We start from the raw sequence: 25,474 nt of genomic DNA on the forward strand, positions 1-25,474 counted from the left end.
ATCTATAAAACATTTTGGGGAAACGTTCGGATACATTCTTGACAGTCTGGGGGGGGGGGGTAAGTGCCATCTATAAAACATTTTGAATTGTTTTTCTTTGTATGATGTTGCTAATATAATTTTGTAGTTTGTTGTCCAAATTTTTCCCCATTCCATTAAATTGATTGTATTCTGGGCCCAGACAATCATACATCCTTTAACTTGTTCCTCCATATTATCCTGCATTAATAAGTAGTTATAAAATTTACAAATCATTTTTGCACTTGAGCCAAAAAGAATTAAATCTATTGGGTTATTGTTTTGAAAACAAATTTTGTTTTTGTGTTCCTTATATTTGGAGTTAATTTGTAAATATGTTAACCAATCCAGATTTATCCCTTTATCTTGGAGTTGTTGTTTTGTTAGTAAATTGTCATTTTCGTCTAATAATTGTTGGTAGGTTAGAATTTTTGAGGGAGAGAAAAGATTTGGGTAAGTAATTAATTCATTTGGTGATATCCATTTCGGAGTGAAGTGATATTTTGTTTGTGTTGCCATGTGGTTATTAAGGTTTTTATTAAGTAAGGGCATTATATTTATTACATTTATTACATTATATTACATACACACATATATGTAACATATTTTTGCTGATAATGAAAAGGAATATTATATAATATAACATGATATAACATTACAAAACATAATGTAACATAATATACCTGATCATTAGTTTGTAAAGTTTAGTTTATGATGTATTCTGTATGAATATTTGGCCTATTCACAAACTTTTTATACAAATACTTAATCTAAGGTGTTAATTTTCTATGAAATCAAAAAAATAAATGCTGATAAAAATGTATGTTGAAGCCTAAGTGATGATCACCAAGAATGCTGGGTGAGATCATCCAAGGGCATGGGGTGAGGTATCATCAATATGCAGATGATACCCAGCTTTACATCTCCACCCCTTGTCCAGTCAGCGAAGCAGTGGAAGTGATGTGCCGGTGTCTGGAGGCTGTTGGGGTTTGGATGGGTGTCGACAGACTCAAACTCAACCCTGATAAGACGGAGTGGCTGTGGGTTTTGCCTCCCAAGGACAATTCCATCTGTCCGTCCATTACCCTGGGAGGGGGATCATTAACCCCCTCAGAGAGGGTGCACAACTTGGGCGTCCTCCTCGATCCACAGCTCACATTAGAGAAACATCTTTCAGCTGTGGCGAGGGGGGTGTTTGCCCAGGTCCGCCTGGTGCACCAGTTGCGGCCCTATTTGGACCGGGAGTCACTGCTCACAGTCACTTATGCCCTCATCACCTCGAGGCTCGACTACTGTAACACTCTCTACATGGGGCTACCTTTGAAAAGTGTTCGGAAACTTCAGATCGTGCAGAATGCAGCTGCGAGAGCAAGCATGGGCTTTCCTAAATATGCCCATGTTACACCAACACTCCGCAGTCTGCATTGGTTGCCGATCGGTTTCCGGTCACAATTCAAAGTGTTGGTTATGACCTATAAAGCCCCTCATGGCATCGGACCAGAATATCTCCAGGACCGTCTTCTGCTGCACGAATCCCAGCGACCAGTTAGGTCCCACAGAGTGGGCCTTCTCCGGGTCCTGTCGACTAAACAATGCCGTTTGGCGGGACCCAGGGGAAGAGCCTTCTCTGTGGCGGCCCCGACCCTCTGGAACCAACTCCTCCCGGATATCAGAGTTGCCCCCACCCTCCTTGCCTTTCGTAAGCTTCTTAAAACCCACCTGTCGTCAGGCATGGGGGAATTGAGATATTCCCTTCCCCCTAGGCTTATAAAATTTATGCATGGTATGTCTGTATGTATGATTGGTTCTTTAAATTGGGGTTTTTTAAATTACTTTTAATATTAGATTTGTGTATATTATCTTTTTACTGTTGTTAGCCACCCCGAGTCTGCGGAGAGGGGCGGCAAACAAATCTAATAAATAAAATAAATAAATAAATAAAATAAAAGCCGCATTGATCTATATTAATAATTTTATTTAAGATTTTTTAAAGTCTTTCCGCTAATATCGACATGAAGATTTTATAGTCCGCATTTAAGAGCGAGATTGGCCTATAGTTTTCGATTTTATCTTTTTCTTGCCCTTCTTTTGGAATGACAGTTATGTATGATTCCCTCAAAGTCTCAGGGATTTTGGCCTCTTCTAGGATTTTATTGAAAGTTTCTCTCTCTCTCTCTATCTATCTCTCTTGCTTTCTCTTTCTCTCTCTCTCCCCCTCCCCTCCCTTCCTCCTTCTTTCTCCCTCTCTCTCTCTCCCCCTCCTTCTCTCTCTCTCCCTTCCTCCCTCTCTCTCTCTCCCCCTCCTTCTCTCTCTCTTCCTTCCCCCTTCCTCTCCCCTAAACTTATCAAGTTAAAAAACCACCGAACAATCTGGAGTAGAAAATGTGTCAATTTTAACAATAACCGCCAGTAAACGAATCCCATAAAAGCCCTTTTGTGGTCCAGCATCCTTTTTAAAACTGGGAAAAGGGGTTCGGGAGAAGAAAAGTTTAGCAAACACTCTGCAGAGTCCCGTCTTCACTACGAGGTCATTGAAATACGAGGGTGGCCCCGGACCTGCTAGCCAGCATTGGTGAAAGCAAACAGGAGAGTCTGGAGGCCCCCACAGGGCTGCCTGCGCTCCATGTAGCCCTGGAACTGCCTGGAATAAGCACCTTTCCCGTTTCGATGCAGAGGCAGCAAAGGCAGAGAGCGGCTGCGGAGGGGGTCTCGGGGCTGCCGGCCCCTTCCTGGCCTGAGGGGAGGGCCAACTGGGGGGGGAGCCCCTTTCCAGAGCCCCCCTCCTCCAAGACCTCGCTCCTGGCCCAGCGCCAGGGTGGGGAGGAGACTCGGCTGAACTTCAGCGGGCGGGCAATTATTATTTATTATTTTTATTATTTCTCTCACCTTTATTTCTGTTTTTCTTCCGCTTTCATCTCCCTTTTGCTTTCTTTTGGGCTGCAGGATTGGGGTGGGGGCTGATGGAGAAAGCCCCCTCACGCCGATCAAGGCCACCCTGCGGGCTTTCTTGAGCACCGACGGACTCCCTTCCGCTTCCCCTCAGCTGCCGCCGCGCGCCCCGTATCACTTGCCCAGCAGTAGGCGTTTCTTGCGGGGTACCTGCCAGCAGCGCCCCCATTTCAGATGCCCTTGGCGACTAGCCGTCACCATCCAAACTGGGGGTGTTGCTGGCAGGGACCCCGCAAGAGACACCTGCCGCTGGGCAAGTGAAACGGGGCACGCAGCGGCAGCTGAGAAGAGGAAGGGCGTCCCTCGGTGCTCGAGAAAGCCTGCGGGGCGGCCTTGATTAGCGCAAGGGGGCTGGCCTCCATCAGTCCCCCCACCCTAATCTTCTGCCTTCTTCTGAGATTGCAGGTGAGGTGGGTGCGCACCACGGTAGCCCCAGACAGAGCCGGAGAAGCCTGGGGTTTCTCCCCCGCTGACAGCTTGGGAGGGGCGGATCAGCTGTTGGGCGGGGAGAAACGGCGCTGGCTCTGCGTGGGCTTGGAAAACGGTGCACCGTCTTTGGGATTTGCCTGCACTACAGCGCGCTGCGCAGGTTAGAAGGAACATTGCCTGAGACAATGTAATCATCATAAATATGTCAGCAGCGTCAGCCGATGAGTCAGTCGAAGTGACAGGGGCTCATTTTAGTCCTGTTGTGTGGGAGGAGTTTGACTTGGTGACACCTGATGGACAAGGCCATTGGAGCTGTGAGCTCAGCCATCTGTTTATTGGACCCGTATCCCTCTTAGCTGATTTTGACCAGCAGGGAGGTGACATGGAGCTGGGTCTAGGAGATTGTCAATGCTTTCTTGAGTGGGGGGGTCCTTTCCGGCTCCCTGCAAGGAGGCAATTGCATGCTCCCTCCTCAAGAAGCCTTCCCTGGACCCAGTTGTTTTAAACAACTATTGTCCTGTCTCCAACCTTCCCTTTATAGGGAAGATTGTTGAGAAGGTGGTGTTGATCCAGCTCCAACGGTCCTTGGATGAAGGCTGATTATCTGAGCCCTCAACAGTCAGGATTCAGGCCCAGTTACAGCACAGAAACTGCTTTGGTTGTGCTGATGAATGATCTCTGGCGAGCCTGAGATAGAGGTCAATCTTCTATCCTGGTGCTTTTTGACCTCTCAGCGGCTTTCAATACCATTGACCATGGCATCCTTCTGCACTAACTGGAGGGGTTAGGAGTGGGGGGCACTGTTTTGTGGTGGTTCACCTCCTGGTGGTTTACCTCCTACCTCTTCTGTGCATGCGCAGAAGCATAGAAATCGGTGAAAATTGCCAAAATCCTGCATGTGCGAGTGTCCTGCAAGATTTCGCTTCTGCGTGTATGCACAGAAGCCGAATCTCGCATCAGGGGCACCCGCCCACTCCCGGGAACATATCGATCGCACCAGCAGCAGGCAGCCCCTCAGTGGTTCCACCCAATTCCAGGTCATACATAACTATGTTAAAAACATTGGTTCCAAGACAGAATCGGGGAGAGCAATACCCTGTTTCTCTCAGAATAAGACCTCCCCTGATAATAACCCAATGGGCTTTTGCGTACATGGCAATAAGGCCAAGGATTTATTTCAGAGTTCAAAAAAATATAAGACAAGGTCTTATTTTCAGGGAAACATTAGTTACATAACTCCATAAATTATCACTTAATCCTTTTTCTATTTTTAGTCAACTCCTTATCCATAAGAGAATTAGGTCTTTTATTCCTTGGCTATCAAGATTTTCTTTAAACTTAGGTTGATGCTATCTATAGGCTTATCTTATACATGTTTGTTATCACTCTCAAAAAACTAATAGTAGATAATTTAAATAGGACTTTCCTTTAGGGAAGCATGTTGAGTATTCTTGAGCAAGGCCTCTCCACATATTTGATTATTTTATTTAATAGCAGTTTCTTTTGTCTTAATGGAAATGATGTTAAGCTATAGATCTATAATGTCCTGGATCTCCCTACAAGCCCTTACTAAAAATTGAGTTATATTGTCCAATCCTCAACTACAGAGCACAAGTTTAGATAGGATGCATATTTAGTTATGTCTGCAGAGAGGGGCGGCATACAAATCCAATCAATAATAATAATAATAATAATAATAATAATAATAATAATAATAATAATAGTTATGTCTACAATCTCAACATTTAAGTAAATGTCATCAGGGTCCAGCTATTTGTTGATGGTCAACCTGTCAGTATGGCCTAGCATATTCATTTGTCATCATTATATCTTCTCCTATGAAGATAGAAGCAAACAATTTCTTCAGTTTCTCTTTTCCAAAGGTGCTTTTTCCAAAAGGCAATAGGGCTTTCTTGTTTTTTTCTTTGATAATATTTTACTTCTTATCTAGGAAGCTTCTTTAGTAAAAAAAACCCGAAGAAGCTTTTTGGATGTGAAATGAGACATTTTCAAAGAAAAAAACAAGGAAGTCTAGTTGCCTTTTGGAAAAAGTATTTTTGGAACAACTATGACCTGAATGATTGAGAATCTCCATATACATTCAGCTTCTCTACAATTTAGTTTTCTTCTTTTAGCAATATCTTTGATTCCTTCATCCAAAGGACCCATGGCCTCCTTCCGACTTGTTTTCCACTTTCTTGAAGAATCTTTTGTTATCTACTTAGATCAAATAACCATTTTTTGAGGAGGCAATGCATTAGTATTATTTTTAAAGGCAGAAAACAGTAGTATATACAATAATTCCAGTGAATCTCATCACCAAGAAATATTCAGCATACTGACTTCCAAGTCTGCTCTGCCTATCCTTGATATTTACTCATTCATTGCTAACTTACCCATCACTGCACACGTGTATGTCATCAAAGCTGCTAAAGCTTTTATTTCATCAGAACTAACTGAGTTGCTATATCGAATTCCTGGAGAAAAAAAACACAAAAATATATTAATGTATATTGAACATCTATATCTGTTTCAAACACACTATTATTTTTGTGAGCTCTAGGAATAAATGTTTGAGAATGCTATAGAGTTTGTATCAAGGACTCTTCGATGAGGCTTTTACATGGATCCTTTATCTGCACTAGTCTCAATCATACAACATTCCCTGTTTAGAGTTAGCCTGATACATTTTGTTTTTTAATTTCCATATTTTGTTAATGAGAGGAAAAGTTATATATTGGTAGATAATGGGAAAAGAGGGAAGATGAACTCATCTTGAATTACACTTTGATATGTATCTGTGGAAAATTGTCACCCAACTGTGAAAAGTATACTCACATCAAGCCAAACTATGATTGGGTCAAGTTGTCATTGCTTTAGTAGGAAAGTGTTATATATATTTTTCAATTTTCTCCAAACACCTTACCGATTCCAAGGCTTCCAAATGTTAATATTTTTTAAAAACTGTCAAGTTTTCTAAAACGATTCATAATTTTAGGGCCATATTTTTTTAAAAAAATATGTTACTAATATATTTTAAAAATCCCTCTAGATAATGCTAACAGTCAAAAAAGAAATCAATTGAGCAGAGGGCAGTACCATTTTGTTAAACTAGATGGCAGCATTAATGAATGTAAAGCAGCAAAGTGCATGCCATTTTCAAAGTTCTATTTTTAATATCACAGAAAATCCATTGTTTGCATTTAGACCAAACTCTGGACCACCAGACAATAGTAAAAAGTCGACCAACCTTTTCTTTGTTGCTTACCAAATGATAGATAAAAGCTTACTTGGAGTCGAGATACTCTGGTTTTTTACAACCATCTACCACCTGTATTTTGCTAGAAAGCAAGCAGTCCACTTTCATTTGGATAGCCAGGTGGCTATGTTTACTTTTTAACACATTCTAAAAATGTGATCAATTAATATATTAAACATCAATTTATTTTCGGATTTGTACCTGAAGTCTTTCATCTACTTAAGCAGACAACTAAACTTTCAATAGATCTAATTCTATGCCTAGATTTGCACAAGAATGGACCATAAACTAGTCCAGGAGTAGGCAAAGTTGGCTCTTCTGTGACTTATGGACTTCAACTCCCAGAATTCCTGAGACAATCATGCTTGTTCAGGAATTCTGGGAGTCAAAGTCCTCATATCATAGAAGAGCCAACTTTGCCTACCCCGAACTAGTCCATTATGCTTTAACTTAACTTTCAACGGATCTAATTCTATGCATAGATTTGCACAAGAATGAACCATAAACTAGTCCACTATGCTTTAAATTGATTGTGCCAACCCATAATGATTGCGTGGTATAGAATATCATGTATTGGCCAATATGCAAACCACAAATCAGTCCATCAGATCGCACTCCAATCAGCACAACCAAACACTGCAATCCTGTGCATATTTACTCAATAAGTTCTAATATCTTCAAGGCCAATTATTGCTTCTGAATATCTATACAGTACTTGCTGTGAAAATATAAAGCAAGGGGTTTTTATTGTTTGCTTAAATTTACACTACAGGAGAGGAGGAGCTCCTTCAAGCTCACCTCCTCTGCAGGGCATACGGTGCTGGCTGTGTTGGGCACGACAGCCTTTGATCAACTCCCAACAGCCGCTGTCTCTACGCACGGAGAAGGCCAACTCCAGGAGGTGGCCGCAGCTCCGGATTGCGTCCAGGACCCCGCGAACCCGCAGCATTCGCTCATTCTCGTCCTTGGGAGAGCGAAGCCGCTTCACGAGCTCCATTTCAATCACACGTTCCGCCCGGTCGAAGTAGCGCTCGACCGTGTCCAGGAGGCTAAGCGCTCCCTCAGCCTCCGTTGCGTGATTCCAGCGGCAGGGCACGAGCGGTTTCCCGCGACTTCTGCCAGGAATGCCCCCGCCCCCTACGGAGAGATCCTGTTCCCATGGAAACGAGGCCTGGCATTTCTGAATCCCTGCCCAACGCGGGAATCCGGCTCTGGGCTGCCACGAATAATCCCGCCCAAAGACCGTTTCTGGCAGCCGACCCCACGCCTTCAACCACCACCGCATTGGAGGCGTGAAGAATGGAGGCCGCCGCCTTTTATTAGGGCAGAACGAGCACGAATTTCACTCGGCTCTTGTCACGCAGAACAAAAGGCGAGGCGAAGCGAGGGGAGCTAAATTTGACAGGGATATCGAATTGTGAAATTTTGATTGGACAGAAGACCATCCAATGGGAAGAAAGGGCGGGAAAGACGCCTTGGTTGCGGAGATAAAAGCAAGAGAGGAGGAACAATGTAAACTTGAGAATACTGTAGAAGGCTATAGAGAGTAGATCTAGAACGGCGCTTGGCATATTAAAGGTATATAGATTTCAATTTCCAGAATTCCCTAGCCACCATTTTAAAAAAAGGAATGAAAAAGTTGCAATGGATGGCGTGGATGAGATCTTCAAAAAAAAGAACTAAGAAAATAAAATCGAGTTGCACAATATCCATTGATCTGTGATATTGATATCTCTCTTACTAGTATCATGTATATAAACATTGTTATATCTTTGTATACTACCAACTTGATTAAATAAATAAATAAAATAAATGGATGTTGTAGAACCAAGGGTGTAGATGTAAAAAGATGTGCGATAGGCAGGATATGAGTAGTAAATAGTATTGGAGTAAATTAAATCTAGCTGTATTTTTTTTCTCTTTTTCATTTATTTATTTATTTTTTTATTCGATTTTTATGCTGCCCTTCTCCTTAGACTCAGGGCGGCTTACAACATGTTAGCAATAGCACTTTTTAAACAGAGCTAGGCTATTGCCCCCACAATCCGGGTCCTCATTTTACCCACCTCGGAAGGATGGAAGGCTGAGTCAACCTTGAGCCGGTGATGAGATTTGAACCGCTGACCTTCAGATCTACAAGTCAGCTTCAGTGGCCTGCAGTACAGCACTCTACCTGCTGCGCCACCCCAGCTCTCTTTGCGTGTTATTTCCTTTATCACTTTGCATAAGGTTGTTTACCATAACAGGCTAGCATACACTGTATTTAGTATATATTTAACTTACACTTTTCACTTTCTAGTTTACTTTCATAATGAATTATTCTTTTTTTTACTTCCAGCTATCAAAATGTCTGTATAAGCTGTTTATTAGACATGTCTAGGAGAGCCCTATTTGTCAGTCATTGAATCCAATGAGTATAGTATATGTCCAATAACATCTCTAAATATTGGTCATTTTGCATCCAGGCAGTATTTATCCAGGTACAGTGGTACCCCTACTTAAGAATGCCTCTACTTAATAATTTTTCTAGATAAGAACCGGCTGTTCAAGATTTTTTTGCCTCTACTTAAGAACCATTTTCTAGTTAAGAACAGGAGCCCAGAAAAATTTTCCAGGAAATTTGAGAGCGGCACAAAGGCCCAGCCAGTTTCCTGCCATTCCCCTTGGGTTTCTCTCTTTGGCGCATTGTATGGGAGGCAGGCTCCCTCCGGGTGTATGAGAGACACATGTTCCTCCTCGCCGCCTCAGAGTCCCTCTTTTTTTTTTTTTAGCCTTAAAGTTTTGGATTTTTTGGATTCCCCTCACCTCACCTTTTTCCTTTGGCAGTGACTGTCCTCTTCTTCCTCCTCCTCCTCCCACCCAAATTCCGAGCTTTTATTTTTCCTAATGGTTTTGCACGCATTATTTGCTTTTACATTGATTCTTATGGGAAAAATTGCTTCTACTTAAGAACGTTTCTACTTAAGAACCTGGTCTTAATTAAGTTCTTAAGTAGAAGTACCACTGTATCTAAAAACACAGCCTCTCATTTGCCTTATTTTTGATAATTTGTACTATGTATAATGTCAGTTACACAAATGATATAAAATGTCATTTGTATCAATATATTTAAATAAAGTCAATAGATATTACGCAAATTATGCCTCAATTATAAAAGTATAATTTATATTATAATTATAATATATAATACAAATTATAAATTGAATATTATGAATGATATAATTTTTATAATTAAACAAATTGCCATCCAAAGTAACTTTTTCAGATAGGCAGCTATATAAATTGATTAAATAAATGTATCTTTTTAATTAACCTTTCAGTTTATAGTCTTCCTTGAAAACAATTCTATTGTCAATAGACATTTTCAAAGTAAATACCAGTAGGATTGGGATATAAGCATTTATAAGTTTGAAAAATTTTAGGAAAATAGCAATAGCATTTAAATTTATATATCACTTCACAGTGCTTTACAGCCCTCTTTAAGCGGTCATTTTGCCCCCTACAATCTGGCTCCTCATTTTACCGACCTTGGAAGGATGGGAGGCTGAGTCAACCTTGAGCCTACTGAGATTAGATCTGCCAAACTGCTGGCAGCTGGTGATCAGCAGACATAGCTTGCAGTACTGCACTCTAACCACTGCTCTATCGAAAAAGGATTAAATTAAAATATTCTCAATTATAAATTATCTCAAGCTGTTTTGTGGACTAAATATATTGGAAGCGATGTCATGTACTTAAGTGAAAATGGTTGATATCAAATATGGAAGGGGTTTTTTTTGTTATTTGTCATCAGCCTTAATGAGAAAATGCAATCCTCTGTGTTCAGAGTTACTGAACACAATGAGACCTTATTTTATACAAATATATAGTGGATAACTGTTTTACTTCTCAGATACATAAAATTGCAAGTGGCTTCATATTTCAGTTATTTTAACTTTATTCCTATTAAAAGAATCACGATTTTTCATTTTTTATGATAAAATAAAGGTTAGGTTACTATATATGGAGAGAATTTAAACATTTTGGTTTCATGTTTTGATAGGCCCTCTATTACAGTATTGCATTTATTAAAGTTATTAATTTCTCTCAGAATTAGCAAATTTTTCATTCCACTCAATCATTCGTACAGACTGCTCTCCATGTCATGTACCAGTTCTACTCGTCCTCTAATACAGTGTTTCCCAACCTTGGCAACTTGGAGGTATCTGGACTTCAACTCCCAGAATTCCCCAGCCAGCATTTGCTGGCTGGGGAATTCTGGGAGTTGAAGTCCAAATGTCTCCAAGTTGCCAAGGTTGGGAAACACTGCTCTAATATTTTGTTGAGTGTGGATAATATGATGAAGCTCTAGGGGGAGATTGTTTGCAAGGCATGTACTAAACCAGATAACTTTTCAGGAACCATATAGCCCCCTGCATTTGTTTGTGTAATTTGAAGATGTATTAATGCTGGGATAGGGTATGGGATTCTCATTCAACTTTTGCGTTCAATTTCAGATATAAAGACAGGCATAAAACTTTCTTGATTGTGAAACATTTAGTTTTTATATTGTACGAATCTCTGGTTTCATTTATTTGATTTGTTTATTATATTAAGTCATTATGGTTTATCAGCTATTTATGGATTAGCATTATAGTTTGATATATTAGCTCAGCTGATTGTGCCATATGAAACAAATCATGGTCTGGTATAATGCGTGAAGCCAGCTATAGTGTATTATAACCTGAACACTTTCAATCCAAACTGTGCCTGGGTGTTTCATATAATCTAAAATAATAAAAGCATCTTTAAAAAAGAAGAGGTATCAGGGTGGGAGGGTAGGATTCACTAAGGAGAAATCAAAAACAAATCAGAAATGAAGATCAATGATGGAAATCTCAAAATTGCAGTTGAAAATTGAACATTTGTTTAGAGTAGTAGGCAAGTCAGAATGCTGTTAGACCTTATTTTGTTCACACTCCTACTTAGTATTCTCAAGTGAAAACCTTTCTCAGAAACTTTTCAAGTCAATTGATCCTAAAGATATCCTGTCACCTTGTCCTTTTTTTAAAAAAAGAAGGAAGTCAGAATTTTCATTTTGCATGATTTTAGGATTAATTGACAGAACATTTACTCTCTTCACATTCTGATTGTGAAGAATTACCTATGTTCATTACAGCAGTTTCATTTTTTTTTAAAAAATTAATTTTTTTTTAATGGCTCTGTGGATTTCAAGGGTGTATCATATAATAAAACGGTTAGATTGGTAAGTTTTAATTTTATTTATTAAAATCTTTATATCACCTATTCAGAAGACTTTGAATAAATAAATAACAGCATAAAGCAACCAATAAAAACCACCCTGTTAATGTTACAGAATCATTATAGAAATAAAAATAGGTCACCTAATGTTCATCAGCTAGATACAAAATATTTGAAAAGTAAGATTTACAGTGTAAAACTAAATTGTATGTACTAATTTCAAATTTAAATACTGAACTAATTTCTTGTTATGTTTATTCAGATACATAAGCATTAATGCAGCCATTGGCAATAACTGTCTAAGTAGATGGATAAAGCACTTTTTCCCATTTGTATCTGCAGTACTTATAGTGGGTGTTTATATCCGCCGATTTCTTGATGGATGAGCAGCTTTTAGCAGTATTAATGTAAGCTTTGTTTGTTAGACAATGCACCCACTCTGCAAGGCTTCTGTTCTCAACAAAGACTTCATCATTTATAGTCTATTGGTTGCACAACTTGTCTTTCTCCTAGTGTTTTGCAAACATCTGTGGCCTGATATCAGTATGATGAAGAAAGCTGTGAGAAGTAGAATAACTGGCAATCATGCAACCCCAAAAGGAAATATTATTATTATGTTTCCTTGCACAGTCAACCTGTTATTCAGATTGGATTTAGCATTTTTATCCACCTATCGAGTCCTTCCCAAGAACCTAGCACAGCATAGGCGGATGTTGCTGTTTTATAGTGTTAAAGTTATCAAGCTGTTCTGAGTAAAGCTGCCTTTTGCAATTGACTGAAGGTGAATTTATCAATGCCAAAGGTGTTCAAGTGGTGCTTCGCTTATGTTGGGATTATACCCAAGGTGCCTAAAACTATTAATATTACCTTTGCTTCCTTTTGTCAAAGTCATTCTATTTCTATTTGCGGGTTTTCTACTTTGTTATCTTCTCCAGTTCTTTCTCTTCTATTCTGCTGTCTCCAAGTACTGCCATGTCCACTATCCGGATTTTTTTTTTGTCGTCTGTCTGTCTGTCTTATCAAGTCATGGGATATGTTTATTTGAATTCTAAATTCCAAGAGCACTTTGGCTTACTTCATTATAAGTCCCATCAGTTCATGCTTTCAGACAGGTGGCATCTTTCAGTTGATGCTACTTTGTAATGCCATCATTTGTGGTCAGTCTCATCTTGCAGCCGCTAACCAAGGGTTCTTTTGTTTCTTCAATTTCTTTGCAGAATAACATTTGCTGTTGTTGCTGCTTTCTCAATTATGGCTTGATTTGATTTGATTTGATTTGATTTGATTGCTGCCCCTCTCTGAGGACACGGAGTGGCTTACAACATATTTAAAAAATGCAATTAATTTAAAACAGTTAATCAATTGCCATTTACACAACAAAATACACTACATTCGTTTGGCTAGGGGGCTAGGTTCTACTGGCCCCAAGTCTGGTAGCATAAATGAAACTCTTGCGGAAGGTGGGTGGGGCCAATGCGGATCCCTGGGAGGAGCTGATTCCAGAGGGCCGGCCCCCCCACAGAGAAGGCTATTCCCCCTTGCAGTGCCTAATATATCATCTAGTGCTTTCTAATGTATTTAGGAACCAACCATCTTCTCATAAAGCAACTCATAACGTGATATAGAACAATTGATTTAAACAGTTAAAGCAATGCTGGTATAGATAGAATTAGGAAATCAAAGGACTGGGAAATACAGCGGAGGTGTTTATTTCTCTCTCATGCACACTCTTAATGGCAGAACTTAATTTTAGCTTGCTTGTCATTAATATTAAGAAATAAATATATTCTTCTGGTAATTGGAAACACGCACACATATATATACACGTGTGTATGTACAAAATTATCCTTCATTAGTTCAGCCATTCCTCCTTCTTGAAGTCAAGACTTTGCCATCTGTCAGCACCACATCTGTTTTAAAGCTTGGCCTTTCTGCATGGTTGGCTGCATGAATTGGCACAGCATTCTTGCAGATAAAGTAAGCAGCCATCTGTGAAAAGAAGGGGTGGGGAAACATAGCTTCAGATATCTGTATGCCTTTCTGTAAGAGAAAGATCCCCACACCAACAAACACTATGCAGCCCGTCAAGCAAATGGGGCCTGGCATATGCATCTCATAGGTCTAATTCCTGCTTATCTCTCCATCTCTCTTTTTAAAAGGTTTCCTCACCTATGTTCCAGATGCAGAAAGTACTTGCTAGAAAATGATCATGTCTTGGACTGTTTGCATGAGGGAGATCACAATTCTCTGTAGCAAGGACATTTTCTTAAAGAGTTCACAAATCATGTTTGAGCTTAGCTTTTGGTATATTATTGTATTTGTTTCCTTCACTCTGATTTTGTTTGTTTTGTTCTTTTAAACACTGCTGGTTATTGATGGAATAAATTTGATTGGTTGATTGATTGTATATAGTAAGCAAATGTTATTTCTACCAATATCAAAATTGAATGTTTTTCCCTTTGACAAATTTGACTGACTGCCTTTTTTAATAACTTTTTATGGGGTTTTAGTTTTAGCTTATTTATTTATTTACTTACTTACTTACTTACTTACTTACTTACTTACTTACTTACTTACTTACTTACTTACTTACTTACTTACTTATTAGATTTGTATGCCGCCCCTCTCCGCAGACTCGGGGCGGCTAACAACAATAGTGAAAAAACATATAACAAATCTAATATTTAAAATAATTTTAAAAACCCTAATTTAGTTTTAGTTTTAGATAATGTCTGACTTTTTTTTATTCCTTTGTATCTATTTATATTGTATTTTTATTATTGTTGTAACCCGCCCTGAGTCCTTCGGGATAGAAGTTGAATAAATGAATGGATGGATGGATGAATAGCAATCTGCTATTTATACATAATGAAAGGAAGGGTTTATAGCCCTTCTGATGGAACAGTTTTTCTGAAAAGTAAGTGCTGCCTCCACTCCTCTATGCAGCAATAGTATATGCAATTGTCGAGCCCCTGTGTTGATTTAAAATGCTAGGAAACACACACATGAACACATACACCCCTGAACAAAATAACTTCGGGTGTCTTTTTTCCCCCTTTCAATGCAGCACCTCCTCTGTACTACAACTATAATTTTCTGTTATGTGCTTCTTATCTGCACTGGCTTCTATACAGAATAACAGAGTTAAAAGAGTCCTTGAAGGGTTTCTAGTCCAATCCCCTGCTCAAGCAGGACACACAATATCACTTCAGACAAATGGCTGTTCAATCTCTTTAAAAGCCTGCAGTGATGAAGCACCCAAAATTTCTGAAGGCAAGCTGTGCCACTCGTTTATTGTTTTCAGTGTAGGGAAATTTCTCCTTAGTTCTAGGTGGTTTCTCTCCATAGCTAATTTCCAACCATTGTCTATGGAGATTCTCTGTCATCCAGGGCATGGTGGTTCCAAAGGTGATTTTTTGAAGAGGCAACTGGATTTTCTGTTTCTTCTTTGACGTGATTGAGGCATTTTGCTTCTTATCCAAGAAGCTTCTTCAGCTATGATTGGATGGTGGGAAATGGAAGGATTAATATAACTTTATAGTTATAGCCCTAATTTTTTTCCCTACAATCTTCCTTAAAGAGGGACTAGGTGATAGTTAAAGGGGTGGGCATAAGTGCACCAGCGTGCCTTCCGTCCCCTGTCCTATTGTCTCTTTATGTTTTACTAGCATCATGTATATGAACTCTATTATTTCTAATGATTATTCCTTCTCTATTATTTCTAATGTTTTTCTAATTTTTATTCATGCACTGTATATTAATATGATTATATCTTCACATACCTACATTATGTACCAGACGAAGCAAATAAATAATAAATAAATAAAAATACCTAAAATACATGTGGACTTCAACTCCCAGAATTCCTGAGCTAGCATCATTGTCTCAGGAATTCTGGGAATTGAAGTCTACAAGTCATAGAAGAGCCAACTTTGCCTACCCCTGGACTAGTCTAAGGGGCTTCTTTAGGAAGAAATGTGTCACCATCTCTTTTTAAGTGGCTAGGACAATCTCCCCTGAGGAGCTATTGGAGTAACTATCAATCACATTTTTACAACTTCTTAGAGAAACCAAGTGGGGTGTGGATTTATTATACTACATGCAGTAGAGCTCATACTGTTGAGCACCTTATCCCTTTCCTCAGAATAAATGAGCCAAGATGGATTCTTCATTACCATGCAAGGTGTTACCCCAATCATTTTCTCTGACTCTATCTACCTCTCTGTGTGGATCTGAGAGAATTTGAGCTATTTTACTGGCAAAAATTTGCATAAAATCTTTTGCATAAAAACAGACAGCATAAATCTCTTTTTTACACTTTGTTCCGCAATAACCAACTCATTATGTCTTATATAGCAAACTGTAGTTTTAAAAAAACATAACATCATAGAGAAATCTAGCCATTGTGTGCTTTAGCAATTCCTCAACTTGATTGTCATAAATAAGCAGGACTTGATATATTGGAGGGATTTTTTTTAAATGTATCTGCTTGTTATCTCCCTCTCTCTTTTCAATCACAAACGGTTTCCAGAGTGCTAAGAGTTAAAAAACATCTATTGCTGTGATCCCCAAACACCAGGCTGCAGCCTACTACTGGGTCACTGTCTGTTCAGAACCGGGCTGCAGAAGTGGCAGGCGAGCACATACATGTGCTGATCCATTTCTACAAGCAGCAGGTCCACGTGCCCATATGCAAATGGAGATGCACCCGTGCCTGCCACTCATACAAATGGAGTTGTGTGCAAGTACTCACCCGCTTCTTACACATAACTATCCCCTCTCTCCCTCCTCCGCCCCCTTCCCAGCCAATCCACTAGAAAGGTCAGGAGACCACTAATCTATTTGAAGCACTCTAACAAAAGAAGGTATTAAAAATATCTTTCAGTTTAAAGCATGAATAGAAACAAGTTTATCTGTGCATACATATACAGTATTGAACACATCCACATAACGAAGAACTAATGAGACAGAGCATAATCGTATCAGATGAAAGGCTTTTACAAATAAAGAGATTTCCACCTCTTTATTGAAAAGGTACCAAAGATAATGTCAGAGAAGTCTCTCAGGGCACTCCAGAAACATTGTGCTTGCTATCTTCCAAATAGCTGTAGAATGTAGCTCTTCTCTGGTCTCATGCAGGACAGAGCAGACCCAAACTAGCTTACATCAAAATCAAAACCACATAGATTGAGCATGAAATGCAATGAAATAGGGCTCGATAAAACATTGGAGGAATATTAAGCATGTGGCCCAATACTATGCGTTAAATTTAATTGTGGAAGACGCAGAATGATACTTACAGCTAGTCTGCTTTGACTGTTCGCTGCATTGTGGAAATTAGCTTATCTTGTCAAATTTGTATACTGATATCACATAAGGACTCCCAATACATAACAATTATCAACCACTACACATAAATCAAAATGAAGAACTGATAATAGTAATTCAAATTACAATACAAACCAACAAGATAAAACTATTGAATCAGCTACACTTTTTGACATCTTTGCGTTGGAAGAAATATCGAAGTCCAGTTCCAAGCCAGGAATAATATGGAGACTGTTTTGAAAGAAAGATTCTGTTTATAGGTGAACAGAACCGATACACACACAATGTGCAGTGCTGGGACAGCTGACAAAATGGAGTTCAGAATAAGGTGGGGCTTTATACCTTTTTTATTTCTATGGGGTTGTGTACGGGATCCCATTTCTCCTTTAGAGGAAATATTCTATCATGCCTTTTTAATATTCCCCAAAATATTTCATTCTCTAGGAAGGTGGGTGGGTGGGTGCTGACTTTCTACAATTGGGTGAATGAGGGAGAGGGAGAGAGAGAGAGAGAGAGAGAGAGGAAGAGAGCAATGGGATATGCCTGAGAGCAAAGATTGCTCTTGCAGACTTTTCATTAGATTGAGAACATTTTTACAAAGTTCAATGATTTTTTTTAACCCTTGATTTTCACGGCTATGTTTGGGGTTGGAAACCCCAGCAGTTGTGGGTAAATTAGAATAAGACATATGGACAAAATATCTATAACAGTTGCACTGTGTATGATCCTGGACATAGATCTACAAACTATGAGGGGGTGGGGGTATATGTTTCCCTACTTCTTTTAGGGTGTGGGAACGGAGAGAGCTTGAGTGGGTGAGGGATGCAATTCTGCCTAAACCACAGACTTCTTTGACACAGACTTCGGGAGCATGCGTTTCCAGGCAATCAGTAACATCTTACTCATCCCTTTCTCCTATTGTTATCCTGCCAATCTAACTTCTGTTCCCTGGAAAGGAGGATGGACCAGCTGCTAATATAGGCCCCATGCTGGTTCAGTGAGGAAAAACACCTTCAATTAAAGCTGCTTTGCCTCATAGGATACTGAATGATAATACCTCAGTACAGAAAATGCAAATGTTTCCGCTGGATCAAAAGTGTATGCTTCAAGGAGAGATTTTTTGACTGGGGAAGCAGGGGGGGAGGAATGGAAAAGAAACAAATGTGAAATAATCCATAATAGCAATCCCTTGGTTTCCAGGTATAGAGACTGACATCATAAAGGCATATGAGAGGTATTTGTCAGGAGAGCCAAGAATTTCCTGAAAGATATTTATTTTTGAGTAAACAATTATAGAAAGATTGTGACCAAACAAAAAAAAAAACATTAAGTTAAATAGTGGTATTATTGAACGGTACTATTTATTTGGGGAGCTTCTGATTAGATTTAATTCCCAGCTAATTACTAAAAAGCAATACTTCAACAGCAGTACCAAAGTAAGCTTATTTGCTCTAAATTATATCAGTCTGTAGGTGAGGAAGTACCAACATGATTAAATATTATTTTCTCTCCCTTCCTCCGTCTCTTTCGCTGTCTGGAAATCAGGAGGAAAACACCTAATGTAATTTCCATCTCCATTTTCCTTACTTTCAAGGATAATATACACGTCCCATCATTTGGTCTGCAGTGGCACAAATTGTTAGTATGAGCAGTTAGAGCGAAAGACAAATATTATGAAAGCAGCTGATAATCAATGCAGGCAGTTCAGCTTTCTTTCTATGGATTGTATGTGTGAGTAGCTTGTTACTTCATAATTTTGTCATTTATGTGGTCAGTTGGGGATCAGTCACAAAAACCTAAGATGACCACAGTCCAGAAAAGCCTGAACTTTACATGTTTCAAGTTTTGTTTTCAATGAATGTATAGAGATCAAAATATTTGCGATTGGAAGCTGCTCAGATTTACGTGAACACTCATTCAAAATTAATTTTAAAGTGGTGTCACATTTCACAAGTTTCATAATTTGTAGAAGGGTTTTAAAAGGTTGGTTTCTTATTCAGCAGTTTCTCTATATGCCTCTATATTAATTCAATTTAATTTATTACATTTATATGCTGACCTTCTCTGTGGACCTCATTGCACTAACTATACAATGGATATATTGTACTTCTCTGCAGGAATGATGAAGATGATGGGCTGAGAACTTTATCCCCACCCTTATCCCCATCTCTCATCTGATACTGTTTCCAACTCCAGGAGGTATGTGACAATTTACTATTTCACCACCTTGTTGTGTAACACATAGTTGTCATGGAGACTGTAGGATCAAGGCAACTCTTGCTCCCTGATCCTAACTCAAATGAGTTTTGTTTAAACCCATGAAACTCTTTCTGAATAGAGTTTAAATGGCCAGTAGAGAAACTGAAGAGCAATGAATTTGGAATGGTTTATGATAAAATCATTGCTCCAATTAGTAAGATGACAACCAGACACTAATTTGTTAACCTTTACTATTTGATTTCTTGCACTTGTTGACTATCGGAAAACCAGCATTGGGCAGTCACTTACTGTGCTAACCGGACAGTCTTCAGTGACCGGCATGAAAACGTGCACTTCTGACACGTGCACGCACATGCCCCATGCAAGATTTCGGCTATTTTTGCCAGTATTTTTGCTTCCGCGCATGCTCAGAAGCAAAAAATGGCAAAAATAGCCAAAATCTTGTGAGCACAAGTGAGATTTCGGCTATTTTTGCTGGGTATCTGTCTGTCGTGCTGTTCCCGGGCCAAAATCTATCGGTTGTGTCATTCCCGGATCATTTCCACTGGCCGGATGGTTTTCCCCCATGTGGGGGAAGGAGCCCATGACTGTGGAAAACTAAAAAATTTTTGTCACCAAAAACTGCATCCTTCCAACCCACAGGTGATTAACCCGTGGTTGTTCATGGAGAAAGCTTGGCCCCTGGGCCGGATATGGCCGAGAGCAATTAATCCAGCCTGCTTTCCCAATAACATCAGCAAGCCATCCTCAAATAAGCTTCAATTATTTTGTAATAATTACACTAATTTTAATAATTTTGTTACAATTAAACAACCTTTAAAGCACTGTTTTTCAATTATTTTGTATTACCACCACCACCACCCAGGAAGAAGAAAACATTTCACGCGCCCCCAACTCTCCAGGTGATTGTTTGCAATTTCCAGCACATTTTCGCTGAAAAAATTCAAGAAGTTTATCAGCATGATTGGGGTGCAATGTGTTTAAGCAGTGCCTTAATTTATTTGGCTTCATGCTGTCTGCTGCCAACATTTCTAGACATAGTAAACATACTGTGCATTTACAATTTTGTTATAATTAAATAAGTATTTATTTCATATTAATAAAATGAAAGGTCTCTGATATTTATTTTACTAATGTATTTATTTTTTTAAAAAAAATCATATTAATGGTCTGCGGGACTTAAAATTATGAATTAGGGTCTGTGGGATTTGAAATTATGAATTTGGTGATCCGAGGTCCAAAATGTTAGGGACCCCTGTTCCAACCCAATTGGTAAAGAACAACCTACTTGAACTATTTAGAAAACATCATTTGAAGGAACTGATTGCAAGCCAAATCCAAATAGTCATAGAAATAAACTTACGTGGAGGTGGGATGTTTCTATGGAAATAAATATTAACGCGTACACACTGTAACTTTTGGAATGAGACAACAATGTTGTCTCATTGCATAAACTTCAGTTATGAATTCAAACAGTTGTTTACATTATATGCTATTATATTCTAAATAGCGAATAAAACTGGTTTCGTGACTATATTTGCCATCAACTATATAGTTATCAGATATATAATGTACTAGCTTTCTTCCAGTAACATCTTACTTGCAGCAATTAAAAACAAAAAGCAAAAGAACTGGGAGCTGAAGCCAAGTCTAGATTAAAGTGTGTGCCAACCCATTGGCTACATACCAATCTTTATTTTGAATCTCTTCCATGTGAAAATGTACTCCATGAAATTGAGATTCCAACTTTTGCTTCTCATCTGACAATAATCTGTGTTACACCTATAAGTAAATGGGTTATGTCTAAAGAGAATGCCTTTTATAATGTGCAATGTGAGGTTATCTCTAAGCTTTATTCACCATACATACATACATACATACATACAGTACATATACCCCAAGGCATCTCTATTTTTATTTTTGGAAATATGGGGACAATACAAACTGTCTTAATGGATCCCAACAGTCCTAGTTTGATTATCTAGTTCTAGTTTTTATCATATGTCTTCTTTATATCTTGGATTTGTAGCAGATTTCCAAAGCTTTTGGTTAATGCAAGAAAGTAGTGAAGTGAAAATATTGTGCTAAATCAATACTAGGCAATCTGAGGTCCTTGGATTATAATGCAATGTAGAGTATTACTTAAAATGTGATACTTCAAATGCCTGGACTATCTGTCCAGTAATTGATAATTCAAGACTATTTGGGAAATGTTCTGGAACCAGCTCCCCCCGGAGATTAGAACTGCCCCCACCTTCCTTGCTTTTCATAAATTCCTTAAAACCCACCTTGGCTGCCAGGCATGGGGGAATTGAGATATCTCTCCCAGGCCTATACAATTTATGTATGGTATGTTTGTGTGTATGTCTGCTTAATAACGGGTTTTTAAAAATGTTTTAAAATTATTATATTTGTCATGAATTGTTTTATTGCTGTTGTGAGCCGCCCCGAGTCTACGGAGAGGTGCGGCATACAAATCTAATAAATAAATAAATAAATAAATAGTAGTAGTAGTAGTAGTAGTAATAATAATAATAATAATAATATTTCACCATAAGTCATCTCTGAAGGATAAAATCTATGCATGATTTCTAGAGTACAGTATTGATTTTGGCTGCACTATGTAAAGTTCTTTTCTTTTTTTAAGAAAATATAATCTTTATTGAAGATAAATAGGGGAGGGGATACATAAAGCAAAAGGACTATGCGAATATTGGTACAAATGGATATGAATTTAGAGTATGCAGTTATAAATCAAAATACAGATTATATATATAGAAGAAAATAAGGCTAAAGAGAGAAAGAAAAAGAGAAAAGGGGGAAGGAAAGAAAAGAGGAAAAATTAAAAAGAAAAAAAGAAAAAGAAAGATCAATTCATATCTATAAATTTATCAGATGTTGTAATGTTAAGTTCTTTCATAGTGTTTTTGAAAATTGATCCCAATAGCTGGCCCCTCGCCCCAATATTATAAGGTCTGACCATGACATCTATTATGGGACATATTGCAATATGTAATATTTAATCTTCTGGACACTTCCTCTCCAGCCTTAAGGATATTTTAAAGATGTGGGTTATAGCTCTCAAATGCAATTATAAAATGAAAACAAAAATGTATCATTTGATACCATATCTAGAAGCCGTATCTTCAGAAAACTTACATTTAGCAGAAGAGGTATATCACCTTTTTCTTGTCATGTGCTGAAAGCTTGTGCATACAGGCATCCATAATGCAATGTGAGCTTGACAACCCCCGTGTCCCCCGCCTCCTGCATGCATGTGCATGCAAACCCCCTATGCTCCCTCTCACCCCACATGCATGCCTTCCCTGCCTCCCCCCGTGCATGTGCATGTGACTCATCCCGTTTTGGGCCTAGCAGGCCTTCCTGCAGCCTCCTGGGACCAAAAACAGGTCACATGGGAGAGTGTCACCCCCATCACTGTTTTGGGCCTAGCAGGCCTTCCTGCAGCCTCCTGGGACCAAAACAGTCTTAGGGGGAGCCACAGTACCTTCCGGACCCTCCATGTATGTGCGTGTGACACCCCCCCACTCCCGCTCATGCATGCAAGTGCGTCTCCCATCCTGCATCCTGTCCTCCATGCATGCTCAGCAGATACCTGAAAATCAGCTGGCCAATAGGAGGCACATGTGCATGCATACGGAGCTGAGCTGGGCGACGTTGCTTCATTCCTTAATGACGCAACTATGCAAATTCTTAAGCAAATCTATATAGTTCCTATGAGCAGCCTAAAAACAATATTTTCTGTTACTGGGAATTTTTTTCTCCCACAATTGAACATACAAGTACATCAGTCCTTTGCTTGTTGATTTCTTTATCTAATAACTTACAATAATTCCTTCTACAATCAAATGATCATGGCCAAATTGAATTTATTTTAGCAATCGTCTTTTATACTTGTGATTGCTACTGGGCTCTCGTTCACTGGATTTATTTTTAGTATAGGTACCACCTCCATTTTGATTCTGATATTTAGCATCACACAAGCTTGAGCATGGAATTATAGGTAATTATTTTCAGTCTCTACAAGGATCATATGATTGATCCTAATATTTTCTTGTTGAAGGGAATATCAAGTTAATTGAAATGTAATGAATATGCACAGCTGGGGCTTAAGGAGAAATAAGATGAAGAAGATTTTTAGGTAGTTTTAGTGTAGTCTTTGTTAGGTCACAATGACATAATCATCTTCTTTGCTGTTGTTGCCAGTTCTAGCACCATAACACAAGGATTATAATCTTGAGACACAGCAATCTTGGGGAAAGATGTGGATTTTTGGCATCATTCCATGGCTGCTGATGCTGCCTATGAAAGCTAGAGAAGGAAGAAGATAGCCTCATTGTCTTGTTGCTAAGATCCATTTACGAGTACGGAAGAAAATTAACAATTAGCAAGATAAAGTCCCACACAATGTAAAAACAGTAAATGAGATACACAATGGGGAATTAATCGCAAATTTCCTTTCTTTCTCTATTTCACCCTCGTTGCTGGAAATAAATATGCTGTTTCTTGCTTTTGTTTTTTTTATTACAGAAATTGATTTGTGGAATACACTGCCCTAAGGTAAAGGTTCCCCTGCACATGCGTGCTACTCATTTCTGGCTCTAGGGGCAGTGCTCATCTCCATTTCTAAGCCAGCGCTGTCCGAAGACATCTCTGTGGTCATGTGGCCAGCATGACTAAATGCTGAAGCCGCACAGAGCACAGAGTATAAACACCATGCTTAGAATAGAATAGAATAGAATAGAATAGAATAGAATAGAATAGAATTCTTTATTGGCCAAGTGTGATTGCACACACAAGGAATTTGTCTTTGGTGCAGATGCTCTCAGTGTACATAAAAGAAAAAGTTACATTTAATTCTACTTTCTTAGAAACCAGCGGTGGGTTGCTCCCAGTTCTGCCCAGTTCTACAAACCGGTAGTGCTGGCGGCACTCATCAGGGACGCTTATGCGCATGTGCAGAAGCTTCCGCCCAACAGAGTAACGTTGCACAAACTGGTAATAAAGGGTTTTAGAATCCACTACTATTACAAGCGTTTAGCAAGATACATTTTTTTTATTTACTTATTCAATTTTTATGCCACCCTTCTCCTTAGACTCAGGGCGGCTTACAACATGTTAGCAATAGCACTTTTTAACAGAGCCAGCATATTGCCCCCACAATCCGGGTCCTCATTTTACCCACCTCGGAAGGATGGAAGGCTGAGTCAACCTTGAGCCGGTGATGAGATTTGAACTGCTGACCTTCAGATCCACAGTCAGCTTCAGTGGCCTGCAGTACAGCACTCTACCTGCTGCACCATCCCGGCTCTTATGTCTTTATACATGTTCTAATTCCGAAAGCTATGGCCTGTTGAGAACAGAAAAAGGTAAAAGATTCAGCCTTGTGAAAACCCGTTAAGCTGCTTCTTACACGACAGTTTCCACTTTAATATTCCCACATATATCTGTCCTGAACAAATTAATGCTTCTCGCCACCTATAACCTACCTTGGCTTTTAAAGCATTAGAGTAGTGTGGCATTTAATAAACTTTATTTTTATTCCATTTCTATATTTAGCTCTCTTATCTCTCCTCCCTCTCCACATCCCGGCCTTCCTTCTTCGCTGTTTACTGGTAGGAGCATTTTCTGTCTTTGCATCTTCTGTGTTGCCTGGCAACCAGGTGCACAGTCGATGCTGATTGGCTGAGGCAGATTCACCAGGCTCTGGAAGCATTGCACCTCCCTCCTCCCCTCCTCATATAGGGCCCCCTTATAATCTGCATAGAAAGGGGAGCGTGGGTGTGGGAGGGGGGGGATTGTGAAAGACACTGTAACAGAACACTCAGCTAGGAGATACCGGAGCTTCTCAGAGCTGATGATTTGCTCAAATCTGGCATATCCTTGGAAGCAATCACTAGCTCTGACAAGCAAACTGTTCAGATCTTCCTTTGTTTCTCTGTGACTGTATAACGTCAGCCTATCCCAGAGCCTATCCCAATCTATCTCCCCCCCACCCCGCCCCATGCA

General features: G+C 39.2%; 1 protein-coding gene and 2 long non-coding RNA genes across 4 annotated transcripts in view; 1 reads left to right on the forward strand and 2 right to left on the reverse strand.

Moving 5' to 3' along the window:
- The window catches only part of LOC139160725 (glutamate dehydrogenase, mitochondrial-like), a 35,187-nt gene extending 27,148 nt beyond the window's left edge, over window positions 1–8,039 (reverse strand). The window contains exons 1-2 of one of the 2 annotated variants that reach the window (XM_070738967.1): window positions 7,454–8,039; window positions 5,793–5,873 (exon numbers count right to left, since the gene is read on the reverse strand). In XM_070738967.1, coding sequence (XP_070595068.1) covers window positions 5,793–5,873; window positions 7,454–7,940 — 568 coding nt within the window. In that variant the 5' untranslated portion in view covers window positions 7,941–8,039. The remainder of the gene's footprint in view (window positions 1–5,792; window positions 5,874–7,453) is intronic. The other variant, XM_070738968.1, reaches the window with a different exon arrangement.
- LOC139160728 (uncharacterized) lies at window positions 7,634–20,461 on the forward strand. Its single transcript, XR_011558001.1, has 3 exons — window positions 7,634–8,027; window positions 19,342–19,423; window positions 20,310–20,461. It is a non-coding gene; the product is annotated as an uncharacterized lncRNA (long non-coding RNA).
- A 1,615-nt stretch (window positions 20,462–22,076) lies between these two features.
- LOC139158511 (uncharacterized) lies at window positions 22,077–25,043 on the reverse strand. The gene is made up of 3 exons (XR_011557704.1): window positions 24,955–25,043; window positions 24,651–24,815; window positions 22,077–23,776 (listed from the first exon to the last, which is right to left on the reverse strand). It is a non-coding gene; the product is annotated as an uncharacterized lncRNA (long non-coding RNA).
- Window positions 25,044–25,474: the final 431 nt, after the last annotated feature.

The sequence above is a fragment of the Erythrolamprus reginae genome, chromosome 2 (genome assembly GCF_031021105.1).
Source record: "Erythrolamprus reginae isolate rEryReg1 chromosome 2, rEryReg1.hap1, whole genome shotgun sequence".
NCBI classification, from domain to species: Eukaryota; Metazoa; Chordata; class Lepidosauria; order Squamata; family Dipsadidae; genus Erythrolamprus; species Erythrolamprus reginae.